Here is a 15,790-nt window from a genome sequence, read left to right as displayed (position 1 = left end):
TTGTTCATGAAACAGTGCCTTGATGGTCAGTTGCATTCACTTGTTGCAATATCTGAAAGTGAAACCAATGTGGATGAATAAACAATCTTAAAGAGATGATAGAGGATGGGCACGCTTGGATCTAAGAGCCGCAGGGCATTCCGGAACGATCATGCATGTGTATGGAACACATCCAGGCTATTAGAATACAAATGCGCCAAGTGCAAAATAAAAAAGCATCTAGTTCTCTCAGCAGACAAAGAATGTAAATTGGCTGTTAGGTTTTTTCCTCATTTCCTTTCCCTCGGTTGTCTCGCGAGTGCTAAAACAGCCAAAGGTGGGCGAGATCATGGGAGGTGGATCGCTTTGTTGATGAGCCCTGGGAACAGAAAGCGATGAATGATAAAGCAGGCTTCAGAGAAAGACCAATTCTATATGGGGTGAGTGGAGAGAGAGTGAGAAAGAGAGAGAAAGAGGGCAATGGAGGGAACACAAAGCCTGATCAGTTTGGAAGTGGGCTGCTACTGCCTCAGGTGTGTAAGGAATGAATAAGAGAGCAAGGAGGAAGAGAGAGTTTTCAGCAGGGCAGGGTTCACATGCAGAGTGGTAAGAATTACAGTTGAACTAAATGCAAGGCAACTTATATGAGGCAGGATTGGCAGTTATGTAACCAGTGGGACTTGCAATGCTATCGAGGACCCAGCAACGCTTCATCTTAAAATACAGCTCCATATTTCTCACTCTGTGTCACTTATGATCATTAGCAAGAGGATGGGGAAACTGGCTTTCTGTGACTCAACGAGAAACTATTTTCAGAATTAGTGGGAGAAAAACAACAGCAAGCAACACCAACAGAACCGAGAAAAAAAACAGTCATGAACCTTTGCATTTCGAGAGATACGCCAATGAATAAAAAAATACTTTCTGCAGCAATAAATCAAGGGCAAAACCAAATGTCCTTCCATCCCTCAGGGTGTTGTGTTGAGAGGAGAGCCGCTGACAGCCCGTCCCCTGTGCATTTGCAAATCACCCACACAAATTACCTCAACTCTCACCGTCCTTATTTACGATCATCAACCACTTTTTGCAAGGCACCAAAGCTGCGTTTTTCTATGCCCATGTATGAAGAAAAAATAATTATGTGTATTCAGAAATTTCATCAATGCCAATCAAATCTTGGTTTATTGAATGCAGGGTGAACAAGGTATGCAACAGATTTTAAAAATGACTATTAATTATTCTAAAATCATTTAGCAAAAAACATAAGTGGGAGGACAAAGCAGCTTGCTAAACTGTGAAAATAAGAGTGCACTGTGGAAAGACTGAGTTAGTATGTTCTCCAGAGCATCACTACTCATTCATGGAGACATAGACTGAATGAAAAATTCCAGTCTGGCTCTGCCTAAATGTACAATGCTTTTCAGAGGTGAGAAAAGCTCTGAAGTATTTATGAACAGCTTCTCCATCTTTTAAAACAGGACTGAGGAACTTTTGGCATGCCATGCTTCCTCTGGCTGGTGTTTGGTCCACTGGGGCCCCTTTATGAATTTTTCCAGATTTTGGCCTCAGTGCTCAGAGCAACGTTTAGAGGCCATCGGCACTCTGTTTAGAAGATGCAGCTTGTTCACCATGGGCATCACATTGTTTTAAAAAAGTGAATAGTTGTGGGAAAATGGATAGACGTCTTGGTTGTGAAGTCATGCTTGCTCATGAATGCAAAAATAATTTGACATGATTTTTTTTCTATTTTGGTAAATAAAGAGTTGAATTGGATATGAGGTATGTGGTCCGAAAAAAAAATAAAAAATAACATGCAAAGTATGATGTTAGATTTTTTTCTTCTAATTTTTTTGACTACATACCTCATCTCCAATTCAACTCTTTATTTACTCAAACAGAAAATATCATTAATTATTTGTGCATTCATGAGCAAGCATGACTTCACAACCAAGAAGTCTATCCATGCAGGATGTGGACAATTATACTAAAGATCAGTTATATAAAAGGGACTTGTGAAGAAGTATGAAATGAAAACTGCTGGACAGGCCTATGCTGCCTTCCATCAGGGCTTGTGCTGCATCAGTCTCGCCTCAGAACTCTCTTTTCAAAAAGCTCAGGGAGCAGTTAAGTGAGTAAAAAAATCTGGTCTCAGGCCCATTCAGTTAACCTGTCGTTCTAGTGAGATTTTAGTAGTGGTTAGAGGAGCCTCTCAACATGTTTGAGACATCTGGGTGAACTTCCATCCAGTATTAAAGCCATCCTCAGAGGATGTGGTATTGATCGAGCGTTCATGAAAAATCTCTACGTGGCTATGTTACCCCTGTTGAACAAGGACAGCGGGAGAGAAACCTGATTTTTCCGTCCGCTGTCTGTCTTGTTGTGTGGGTGTGGGCTTAGCGGAGATGGCTGGGGTCTGACACACCAGATGGGACTGACAGAGAAGAGGCTCTGGGTTTTCTTAGTAGCTGGAAGAGCTGCTGACGCTTAGCGAGCGAGGCATTGTTTGCTGTGTGAAACCAAAGAGGAGGATATGTTCTCCATCTGCAATGTTGACAGTGTGAGACACTGTGAGACCAAGACGTTTTACTCAAGCTATAAAGCATTTCTTGAGCATAATTAAAGACACATCTGCCTGGAGAAGAACCATCACATCATCGTTTTTTACAGTTTACAGTGAATGTTACCAGTGTTTACTTCATAACTGCAAAGATGTGTTGCTTGTCATTTAAGATTAGCTTGCTTGTCATGTTTTATGAATCAAATATTACAGTTTTCTCTCATTTTTTTTTTTTTTACACTTACAGCTAATCATAGAGGCCATTCATTAGGATACTTTTCCACTGAACCTTTTGAATAGTCTGTTTTACCAGATAGGAGAAATTACAAGGACTAAATCCATTTAGTGTTGCAGCATAAAATTTTACTAATACAGTTTTCAGAAGACACATTATCACATATTATGATTATAAATGTATATAATAATCTTCAACATTAAGTGCATGTTACGCAGTAAAACTATTCTAATAGTTTGAAACAGGTCAGAAATTAAGTGCATGTTACGCAGTAAAACTATTCTAATAGTTTGAAACAGGTCAGAAAAGATACATTTGTTTTGTTGCTAATAGAAAATTCATTCAAATCTTGTCTTTAAATGTTCTCTACTTAGAGTAAAACATGCTTACAGAATATTCTGCAACAATGTTTTTTGTTGGATGTTTGTTTAAAATTTTTCAAATGTTACTACTTTGAGTACTACTGCTTAGAGATGTTATTAATTTGTGTTTTTTGTATTACTGCTTAGAGAACATTCTGAAGTAACGTTCCCGTAACTTTTGCAAAATGGGGAAATTTAAGAGTTAAATTTTTAATAAATTAATTTTAATGTGCATTTTTTTCTTATAATATATTTTTTAGTTAACTGGGAACAATCCATTTTAACAGAAAGAAAAAGGATGATCAACAACAAAACAACAAAGAACAACAAAGTATATGATATCTCAGTTAAATATGTTTTAGGCAGTAACAGGAAAAAAAAGCGTCTTAAACTCAAAGTGGCGTAAGGCCAGTAATACAGCTCATTTTGTTACTGGCACTGCTGTTAAGAAACTGCTGTGATTTGTGTTTCTGTGACTCTGCAGGTGGACAATATTCAATTACATTGCCTTGTAAGAAAGTATAATTTTGGTATTCTCCTGTGAAAACTCTGGCCTACGTTTAAACGCATTGGCTTGTTTTTTTAATAACAGTTAATTCCTTCGATTTAAGTAGTGCTGCTTAAGGATTGTCAAACTCTTTAAGTAGGTCTAACTTATTATTAACCTAAACTTTATTAATTCTGTGCAGTAATTTGGGGGAACAGAAGTCATTTAGTAAATGAAAACTCATTTGGTAAATCTATTGGCAAGACCATTTGTGGAAACATCTTGAACAGGAAGAAAAAGTGCTGTAACAATGTTCCATTGTGTATTCCCATAACATCAGTCGTTTGAAATAACAGGCTTTGGAACGCAAATTCGGAGGGATAATGAGGTCTGATAATGAAAGCTGGGACGGGACAAGGAGCAGCCACAGATAAAAGAAAGAGAGAAGAAATCTGTTTTCGGGCTTGTTAATGTTTGGCCCCTACAGGGCACTGTCATGATTAGCTCTCCATATATTTCCATAATTTCTGTGATGCTCTTGAATGTCCTGCTGTGTGCATCTTCAGGAATCTTAAAATGCAGTAATGATCAGAGCTGCTGAGGGTCTGGCCAGAGACACCCCGCCGCTTGTAAGCAAGACACGGTACAAAAGCTATCTTCATAATGACGCTGATAATAACTAACAACTATGTCATGCTAGGACTTTAAAAAAACAACATTTCAAGAAGTCACATACTGCATTTCTTCCCGTAAACTTTTTACTTTGCATGAACAGGCCAAATAAGCTGATATTATCTCACAAGGCCAGCACACATCTAATAAGACGAAGATACAGAACGAAAGAGATGGTCATTATGGACCAATTATTTTGAGACCCTGGGTGAAAACTGTAATCTTGCTCTCTTTCAGTCTCTCCAGATGGTTGTGATCTCTGCTCTATTAGCAGCTGTATTGACAAAAGCAGCAGACCTGGCTGTGGAGTGTCAGTAAATAGCTCTCTGGAAGCTGCTGAACTGTCTCGAATACAGTGGAATAATTAACTCTGAAATGGATTTGGCTTCCTCTCTAAAGAGCAAAATTGGCTTTTGTTATTCAGCCACTCTGCTTGCTGATCACACAGAGAATCCAACTGCTTTCTTTAAACCTGTTGAACACAGCTCTAGCGCTGCACAGGCTTTAATACTGTACATCTCGTCAATCCCAGCAGCGGAAAATGGAACCACAAATGACTTCTCTCAACCTGACACAAAAGCGGACAATACTGAAAGGCCGCTGACTGAACAAATGCTTTCCTATTTGGATGTTAAAGGGACTCACTGATGCTGTCCTCTCATCCCTTTATGACTTTATGATAAAAGAGGGCCACTGGATCTCTACAGCACTGAAAAGGATTGGAGCAATATTGCACTGAGAAAGGAAAAGGAGGGCACTTCATTTCCTCTTATTGACTCTGAAGAGCAGTCTTGACGTCATCAATACAAAGAATTATGTAGAATTGTGCCTGTCTGTGTGTATTCTCTGTCTGATGAGGTGAAACCTCTCATGTAAATGTGACAATTTCTGCTCATGTTGTCCTTTAAGTGCAGTTGATTGGATCATATGGCACGTTCTATCATCGTTATCATTAGTTAGGTGTTCTGTGTTAGGTGACCAATGTACTTTGGTCAATAATGTTATCATGGTATAAGGTTAACTAACAATTAAATTGTATCTGTTCATATTATTTAATGGACCAGAGCTAACATGAACTAACAATGAACATGTATTTTTATTAACATTAACAAAGATTCATAAATTCTCTAACAAATGTGATGTTCATTAATTGGTGTTGTAAAGTGTAGTTTTTGTAAAGTGTTGCCAATATCATATAATGCAGTAATGATGATCATGCACTATATTAAATGTATGCATTTATTTGATGTAATTGTATATATATGTATGTATGTATATATACACAGTGCGTGCATAATTATTATGCAAGTTGATATTCTGATATTCTGGTAAATGCACATTTTACCAATTCCAAACCACTACTATTAATTTTGTACTTAATCATTTATAAGATATATATAATTGTTGTTAATATGTCGTTTTTATATAACCATGTGTTTTGTTAATATATAACCACTGTTTGAAAAATGTATATTCCAGAATCTGGCAGTAAGTTTTGGAGATCTTTTTAGTGCATCTGCTATCCTGAAATGTCTGTTTTGCATAGATGGAGTAAAGACGAACTCCCAAAACAGATTCTGGAAGATAAATTCTTCAAACAGTGGTACAAGAGGATGAGGTGCTTGTCCTTCAAAAGTCACTCTCAACTTATATATCTATAAAGCCTATAAAAATTAGTCTTCATATATTTCACAATACTTATTCTAATTAAGTTTCAAACAGTTGTGGAAGAGGATGTGGATTCTTTTTTTTGGAGATTCTTGTTTTAATTTATTGAGGATGGTTGTGTTGTGGAGTATATAGTTTGTATTTTGTAGTATGTTTGTGACCAAATTTTTCACCTTATTTTTTGATTATTTTGCAGTTAATGCACATTTTCTTCTCCACCTGTTTTTTTTCTGACTGTGCTGACCCAATGAGCATTTTTTTTATTTTTTATTTTTTTTTTTTTTTATTTTGTGCTTATTTTATTTTTTACCTGTTTTTGGTGTGTGTTGGTTATGTTTTCGTCACTTTTTTTTTAGCTCATTTTATCTGTAAAAGAAAACATGCTTAATAATTATGCAAACCTAAACATAAGGAGTTTTTTCATGTCCAGCCTTCATGGACAATTATCTATCACTTTTAAATGATTAAATTCAAAATTAATAGTAGTTAAGATTGGAATTGGTAAAATCTGCTTGGGAGAAAAAAATATAATCAGAATATCAGCTTGCATAATAATTATGCACACACTGTATATATTAATTCAGCACTGCATTTACAAATTTAAATTGTATGTTTTACAACAGCTCTTATAATGCAGAATTTAAATAATTATTTTTACATTATAACAATGAGAATGGGATGTTTTTTGTGTTACAGAGTGGTTTCTGGATGCAAATAGATAAATAAATAAATGTAATTCTAATAACAATTTATTAATATATATATATATATAATATAAAATTTCTCCATGAAAAGTTGTTTTTTCCCCACCTTTTTATTGTGGAGTGCATTAAATATTACATGTTTTGAAGGTGTTTGTCAGATTCAACCACATATAACAGTCTGAAGTGGATGAATAATATTTCTGAAGATTAAGCACATCTTCTTCCTTAAGCTTATAGAATAACAAAAAAGTCCAGTTCTACTTTGGAATATATCTGTGAGAGACTTCATGTTATCTCTCTCTCTCTCTCTTCCCTTTCTTTCTTTATTTGCTCCCCTTCTTTCTTCTGTAACAGAGCCATTACAAAAATGGCCAGGAGTAAAAAACACTCAAATTATAGCAGAAGAGTGCAGTGTGAACTGAAGAAAAATAAACAGATGTCCAATGCCTGCTGTATTACTGTCTCTCCCATGTGGTTCAACAGAACCATCTTGCCTTTGAGACAAACCAGCCCACCTCACAGTACAAAACAGCATCTCTACAGGCCATTCACAAATCCTCTCATCAGCGTGACATTTGTATGGAATGAGGAAACAACTGGCTCCATTCAGAGAGGAAGCTTAAACAAGGCTGTCTACATTTGGCACACAGTATGTGATAAATACCGAATGAAAGCGAACTTAAATCCATGACGACGCAACAGGAAAATAGGCAAAATGTTTGTCTGTCAATGTGACCGCATTCTGCTACTATGGTAACAAATGCTACATGGACAACTGTGCAGGTGACTGAGTAATACACAAAAATTAGCAGTGGTTTCCATGGCAATGTAATTGACAAAGCAGTTGATTTTTAAATAGTACTCCACAGCCATTACAGCATTTTGCAGGCTTGCTAGGGGTAACCTGAATGAAATTATAGCTACATAAACTTACTAAAAAAATCAAGTGGTAGTAAAAATTCTGAATAAATAAGGCAAAGTGGTTTAGGGGACATGATGCTCTCACTTTATTCAGGAGCTGCAATGTAGGTAAGTGCATAAATACATGTATTTTGGGTTGCCTGAATGACTAGTCGGTCTTAAAGGGATAGTTCATCTTCAAGTGTTGGTCCCCATTGACTTCCATAGTATGGAAAGAAAAAAAAAACACCATGCAAGTCAGTGGGGACCGAATGAAGGTGATCTATCCATTTAAGGAAGCAATAAATCATTACTTAATAATACAATAATATTATATGCAAATATAATAAAAATAAAATATAGAATTAAATCAATTGAGAAATACATTTAGATACATTTTTATTTATTTAAAAATTTTAAAAAATATATATTATAAATATAATATGTTTTGAACAAAATTATTCAATTATAGTTAAATAATTCCATGTTTTGGGTTGCCTTGGCTTTCAGGATGCATAGTGTTAAAGTAATTAAAACAGAAAGTAGAGGTTCCAAGAATATTTTCATCTTAACAAGTGGTGATATTTAAATAGGGATGTAATTAAATCTAATTTTTAGAGAATTTTTTTATGTAGCTCAATTTAACTGCCAGAATACTAATAAAAAACGCCTTAAAAAAACCTTAAATGAATAAATATATAAAACTAGTCGATTTTATTAATCAACCATCTATAGGGGAGACCGGGTTGATTTGAGCCTGTGGGGAAGTTGAGTGTGTTTCTAGACGACCTTAAATAAAATTGGTGATATGAACACACTGATATGAACACACATATTTGAAGAGTTTACCATTTTAGTCACCCTGTGATAATTTACAATAATTGGTAAATACATTTAAATAAATAAAAAAACATTTTTTTTGTATGTACATGTAACAGCTTTACTATTTAAAATACAAAATATGACTAACTATTTCGTTATAATTACATTTTAAATAAGGAGTAATCAAATTACAGTTACATCTGAAAGGTATTTTAGATTACCAAAGTGATTACTTTGAATTTTAATGTAATTTCTTAATTTAATATTTAAGTAAACAGTTTGGGGATTTTAACCAATAAGGCAACTGATTTTCCTCTGAAACAAAAAAACTGCGTGCAGCAGCCTGTTCATTTAGCAACTCGTAGTGAGAGTGCATGCTCATCATCACAACACAAACATTCTCCTAGAATTCACACTTTGCATTAACAGATCCATACTCATGCATGAAATAAAAGTTTATAAAGTCAAATGATAGCTTTGTGTGCTTTACAGATGAACTTGAAGTCTTTATTCATTTGAAATGTTCAAGAATAGATCATATTTGGCACGGTAATGCGAGTTCATGAATCGTGAACAGATGATTCTTTTGAGTCAATCTTTTAAATGAATCATTTATTTTGTCTAACGAAACTAGTGTGAATAGATCTGAGGTGTGTTTCCCAAAAGCATTATTAGCGAAATGTGGTTGTTAAATATTGAACTATAACGACATTGTTTGCGACTGTGGGAAACGAGTCCTGTCAGTTTTGACTCAGCGATTCTTTTGTACCGATTGCTTCTCCATAGAGAGTATTATCACTTAAAGTAAACTGCTGGATGATACAAGTTTGTTAAAATGGTAGGATTATGGTAATTTGAGCTGAAAATTCGGAACCGAAAGTTGAGCCAGTGGCGCATCCCTTCTTATGATTATAAAGTATTATTTTACCGTTATCCTACATGATATTTCATTAGTTTTAGACCAAGAATTTTTGAGTTTGTTCTTTGTACTTTGTTTTGGACTTTTTGGGATTTTGTTCTGAAAATTTTAAATAGGCCTTGTCAATGAAAATTGTTCATGAAATTGCATTTAACTGCAACATTTATAAGTGGGATGTTGAGCACTATTAGCCCAGTTCTGTAAGGTCAGATGCAGTCAGGTTTTTTTTTTCCTTAATTTTGAACTTTTTATTCTGAAATGTTTAAATAATTTTAATAATATCTTTAAAGTCAACCAAGTTTCTTGAGCCACAGGCTGGGAAACTCCCATTATGAATGGCCAGTCCATCACAAGGCACACACACAGATTTTAAGAAGTCATTTATATTGAAATTCTCTTCTTTTGATATAGCACGAGGTGAAAATTTTCCGTTTTTCTTCAGCATAATTAGTGAAATACTTGAACCCCATGTGGCTCAATTTACCCCTCAAGTTGAGCCAAGAGACCACTTTTTTGTTTTGGAAAGACATATTTTTAAAGCAGGTTTTTTTTTTTGATCCAAAGTGATTATTCCCAAGGATGCACCACATCCTGAAATTTATATACATATTTAAGGTTGACCAATTACTGTCATGGGTTCACTTTAAACACTTTAAACTACTCCCACTTTCTACTATAAAGCATCAGAGTTTCACCTACCAATGCAGTAACAGAGCAGCACAGAGAGCAGTACGGAGACAGCCATAGCACTGAGGGCCGTGCACCTCCATGAGCAGTACTTAGAGGACTTCTTGAACTTGAAGGCGCTGCGGGAGAGTGTGTTGCGGGGCAGGGGCCGTGTCGGGGGCGAATAGACCGCCCCCGTGGCCATGGTGTAGCCTGGCGTGGCCGTGCTGAACAGAGGAGTGGTGCCGGTGCCTGTCTTAAAGAGAAAGTGCCTGAAAGAAAGAAAAAGAGAGAGACAGAAAGAGAAAAGCGATGAACATTTACTCTCACTTTAAAAGATACCGATTTTTAAAGTATTTTGCATTGAACAGCTTTAGGCAATAAAGATAAATGCTAAGAACTTGTAAGATATGATACAGTTCATAAAATCAGAACCAGTTTTATTATTTTTAACAAGCATTTAACTTTAATTTTTAAAGCATTTAACAATCGCATCTAGAACTATTCACAGAAAGCTCGGTATATTAACTCTAAATGAGTTTAAATGAATAGTTACAGCAGCACAGATTGTTCACAGAGCAGGGCGCAGTACAGGAAGTGAGGCGTACAACCCTCCCAAACTGCCCTGCTCCTGTACGTCTCCTGCTAAGCTAGTGTCACCCTCTCCTGCTGATTGGCACTTTAAGTATGATTGGCTAACAGAAGTCCTTGGCATGTGGTAATTATGCTGGGCAGATATTACAAGCACATTTATTAAGCCAGCCCTTTCTGTTTGCTTGAACACCACAGTGAAAATCTAGCCCTCTTCACTTTTCAACCTTTACCGAACACATCTCAATCAAAGCCCTAGTGTTTGACTTCCCTTTTAGCCTGCTGTGTTTCTTTGCCCAAATAAAAGTGGAGAAATGGGAAACGTTGTGTGTGAGCATGTGTGAGTGGCACTTTCCACTATAAATCTGGAATCAGTTGATTGGACTTGAGAGGTGGTGGAAAAAGCTTTTTCAAATTAAAAATCACCAATGGTATTGTTTCCTCAACAGAAAAGGAAAAAAATGACTTCATTATTTTTAGCATTTAAAGATCATATTATCCCAGGTGTAGGACTGTAGACTTCTTTAACCAGAAGACTGGACTTTTATCATGAATGATTTTTATTTTTAATTGTTAACTGTCAACAATTTTTTACACTTCATTAAAAAAAAAAACATTATTACTGTTTAAATTTATAGTTCAAGACACCTAATAAGCTTTTTAATGGCAACTTTCATTCAGCTGACTTTCCTCATATAACGTCAATGTATTTTTCTAACAGTAGTAATGTAGATTTTTTGGCCATGAAAACTTTAGGATATGTGTCTATACAGAATTACCTGTGAAAAACAAACCTAAGAAACATTTACTGGAGTTAAAAAGTGGGAAATCTAACCCCGGTCTCCCCAATACACATATCAAGGAAGGCCTAGACATAACCCTCTTCCACCACATGAATTCCCCTTCCTTTGTTAAACAAAACATCTCACAAGCTTGCATAGCTAAGCAATTCTCTAAAACTGCATGGTTGTCTGTTCGATTGCATTCTTTATGTTGACAGAATGACCCATGAAGACATTGAACAATGGAACAAACAGATGATTCGAGCTGCGATATCAAATAACACTGAGCACTAAATCCAATTAGCGAGACAATTCGACAATGTCTCTGCATTCTAATGCAGCGACAGAGAGAAAGAGAGACAGACATAGAGAGAGAGAGAAACTGTGCTCTTGTTTTAGTGCAGTAAACAGTTGCTGCCAACTCACTTTTACTCTAACATTATCAATCAACCCAATCAAAGCCAAGATGCTGTGCAAGGCAGTCAGGATTTAATCTAGTAATGCAGGAATATCTATTAAAGAGTTAGTCAAATTAAAATATTAAAGGCTGTGAAACTTGATTTATGCAAGTGGCGAATCGATTAGCATATTAGTGGATTTTTATTGCAACTTAATTTACAGCAATTATTCCTAAGAAAGTTCCAGTGTCAGAAGCGGCTGCCAATCAAGTGCCTCTTGATAATTTGCATTCATTGGCTAACCCAGCAAGGGAAGGAAAAGATTTGGAGGATAGGAGGTTGGGACAGTGCATGACTGCTTTGTCTAAATTCGATTGGCTCAATATGGGGCTCTGGCCATTTGGTTGGCTCAGCGCTGGCCTTCTGTTTGGGGGGGTCTGGGATGTGGTGGGGGGTCTGGAGATTTAGCACTTTGGGTGGCTCAGTGTTGGGCTTGGCATCAGCAGCTGGCACCATGAGAAGACTCAGGAGCACATACCCGTCCCCATAGCCGCCCTCGTGGCACACGGGAGGGAACACATCCATCTCTATTAAGTTGTCATGCCCGTTTTCAAGAACTGCTTGCTTTGCTAATTTTCTACATGAGAAAGACAAACAATTAGAATAAAGGTCGTCAGTGCTTTCTGGTGATGAGACAGTCAAGGTATTTCTAATTATGAGTTTGGCAGCAAATCCACAGAGAAAGAGCTTCCCAGACGGCAGTCAGTCATAGCTGAATGTACCCCGAATGAAAGACAGACCCACACACATGAAAAGACTCATAAAACAAGTATACTGCAGTTTTATGTTCGATGTATCAATCCGTTTTCCTTTAAATGGAAGCACTAACATGCTCTGATATGGAGAGATATTTATTACGGCGAATAGAGCCACAGAATTACTCGAGCACACTGAATGACTGTAAAGTGTTATTGGTAGGCTCTCTACATCCACTATGAGCTAAGTGTGAGGATATATTAATTAATATACTTCCTCTACAGTGAATAGCATCCTCTGAGCGAGGGATGGGAATCTCTAGAGATGCACATAATCTGAAGCAGTGGTTTAAAATTGGTGGGTGGTGACCCTGAAATAGGTCACAGATCTGGTCTAAGAGAGCTGCAGGCAACAGGGAAAAGCAATGCTAAAGGTCAAAAATAAAATGCAGCTAACCATGTAATTGTGTTGTTAGGATTTAAAAATAGGCTCATCAACTTTTATGAGAGAAAAAATAACTTTTCCCATATCTTGTTGTCTCGCTGACAGAGGCCGTGCGTGCAAACATATTCTACTGTATTTTCTACTGTTGGAAGCTAGTTAAGCTACCAACATAGACAGCTTGTGTGACAAGCCTTCAGCCTCAAAAACCATGAAAAACTACAAGGTAAAGGAAAATATTATCCAGACTACATTAAATACTGGTTCACTTTATCTGTGCTGACCACAATGTGTTTCACGAGTTCACACTTACATATAATAAACAGTATAGAGGTTATGCGTATTTGGCGTGCTGTCTGAGGGGAGGGCTCCAAGCTCGGAATTTTGTACCCCCCCTACAGGTTACTACAGAAATAGTTGTAAGTGCAGAAAAGGGGTGGTGGAGGGATTCTGGAAAAACAGAGGTAAGTCTGCTGTGTATATATACATACCTCTTATCTTTTTAATTGGGTTGATTACTGATTGTGCACCTCTTGTGTTAATTAGGTTAATTATCTGAACGTACTCCTTCCGAACTTTGTTAATAAAACATCATTTATGCAGTGAGTTATTGGCTGCGGAAAAAATTATATGAGTAATAATTAAGATATATTTATCAATGTTTCACTTCATTTCACTTCATTCTTGCTTATTTATGCATGCTAAACAATTTTAGCATTGTGCCAATCGAAGACCAAAAAGTAAAACCACTTGAGAACCACTGATCTTAAGCCATGAGGCAATGAGGAATTTCTTATTCCTCTCCACAAATTTTCTTGTGGGTTAAAAACTGATGCTTAGATTCCAAGAGTAATTCAATATGACTTTGCACATGACCTCTTGGTGTTCCTGCATAACACCAACATGACCTACGCTCTAACCAACTCACCCTTCTGACCTCATAGCAGGAGTTGAATCCTTTACTTCAAGTTTTTACAACAAGTGACTTGCACATATGTAACTCAATAACACGACTTGACCATATGCTCATCGGGCTTGAATTACACTGACTGGTCTGCTTTTATACAAACCACACAACAGCCTTTAAAATGATTTATATGTAGTTTCAAATTCATTTTTGCCCTACCTTTCAAGACAAATGAATAGAAAAAGACACAAAGACAAACTCTGGGAAATTTAACTCTGGAAAGATCAATTTAAGTCACTTTGTGAGGAAAATGATGAATGTTAATTACATTTTATGATGACTGCTGACACTTTCAATTCACTCTATCCTCACAGTTCATATGCATTTATAGTCATATAACATTGGGTTTCATCACAGTTAAAAGGATCATAGTAATAAGAACAATTGTGGTACGGGCTTGAAAATAGTTTTGAATTACTTTGAATGCCGAGATTAGACTCTTAGTAAAATGTTAAAACAAAGTACATTCATCGCCTACTTAAATGAGAGATAATAGAAGACGCGTGATAAAAACCAGAGATAAAATCTCCAGCTGTAGCGTCTGTGGACTGACTGGGGCATCTGGTGTTTGGATAAGACAGGATAACGTCCCTTTGACACAGAAGACAGCGAACAGGGATTTCGGAGCATGAGGGATGGGATAACCATTGTTAATTGATTACAGCAGGCTGGAAATTGCTATGCTAATCCATGTATCTCCTTTCACGTTTGTCATCCTCTGACAAAAGTCTTTACAGAAGATTTAGGAAAAGGGAACTGGAAAATAACTGGAAATAACAATGCGTATATACGGCAGCGTAATCAAAGATAGTCTACTTAAGAGAGAATACAATTTCTGAAATTTTCAGACGTGGAATTACTAATGGATGCAGTGAAATGTTTAGATGAACTGGTGTAAACAAAATTTCTTCTCTTCTGTCAAAGGACCAATGACCTTCAGAACTAATACATATTTATTTTATATCAGTTTTATGCTTGATTCATGCTAACCAACAGCCCTGTGCTTCACACTTATATCTGTAGTCAATCTACAGTGCTTATATTGATAGTGATAAACAATCTCTCTCATAATGACTTATTATGTTAAAATTTAGGTTTCCACTTCACATCACAGTATGGAGGGAGAAAGAGAAAGAACAATTTAATAAAAACCATCATAACCTCTACGTGAAGGAAAATGCAAATAGGGCCTATTGTAATTCTCAAGGAGCCCATTTTTTTTCAATGCTGTCTGCATTGTGTTCTTCAGTGAACATTTGCAATTTATACAAGTGACAAAGGACAAAGTGTCAGTACTGAATGATCCTAAGCACTTAAATAAGCCTGTACTGAGTGGTATCTCACAGTTGCTGTGTGTTTTGTCTGCGTGGATTGACTCTGACTGTTCCCTGCTCCTAAACTGGTGTTGGAGATCATAGATAAAATAACCAAACATCTAAAGGCTCTTGACAACTGGCTGGGCTTGGCAGGATGGTGTGTGATTGTACTCTGAACACAATCCGCTATGAGTCATCAGGCTTTCACACTTTTTTTTTAATTACAGTAACTCCTATTGATGTTATATAGATTGATGATGCTTTACTTTAATGATAATTTGATGCCTGGTTTTGTTTTGAAGCAATAAATCACTGCTCTTTAAAACCACTTACCAAAGACAAAGACAACAAACAAGGTAAAATGTTCATTGGGCACTTTCTCAGTTTGCCGTCTTTTGCCTGAGGAAAGTTTCCTGGAGATTTATTTAAGGCTTTAATTGCTTTTCCTCCTCATAACAGGCATATATCTACAGTAAATGAGCTTTTGTAATCAAGCACAATGAGCACTTCCTTCTCTAGTGTGATGGTGAAAGTCATGAGGTCTATCTTTAGCTTTGTAACCTCTGAG

At 36.4% G+C, this 15,790-nt stretch overlaps 1 protein-coding gene across 20 annotated transcripts in view; it reads right to left on the bottom strand.

Annotated features, from left to right (window-relative positions):
- LOC109087252 (teneurin-3-like) overlaps positions 1-15,790 on the bottom strand; it is a 497,439-nt gene that overhangs the window by 93,926 nt on the left and 387,723 nt on the right. For 15 of the 20 annotated variants that reach the window (XM_042716547.1, XM_042716552.1, XM_042716548.1 and 12 more), the window contains 2 exons: positions 12,281-12,379; positions 10,005-10,243 (listed from right to left, as the gene is read on the bottom strand). In XM_042716547.1, the coding sequence (XP_042572481.1) occupies positions 10,005-10,243; positions 12,281-12,379 (338 nt within the window). The remainder of the gene's footprint in view (positions 1-10,004; positions 10,244-12,280; positions 12,380-15,790) is intronic. The other 5 variants (XM_042716558.1, XM_042716567.1, XM_042716559.1 and 2 more) reach the window with 1 other exon arrangement.

Source organism: Cyprinus carpio, chromosome B1 (assembly GCF_018340385.1).
Source record: "Cyprinus carpio isolate SPL01 chromosome B1, ASM1834038v1, whole genome shotgun sequence".
NCBI lineage: Eukaryota > Metazoa > Chordata > Actinopteri > Cypriniformes > Cyprinidae > Cyprinus > Cyprinus carpio.
Note: the sequence above shows the minus strand (reverse complement) of the source record. Positions and strands in the feature narration are given on the sequence as shown.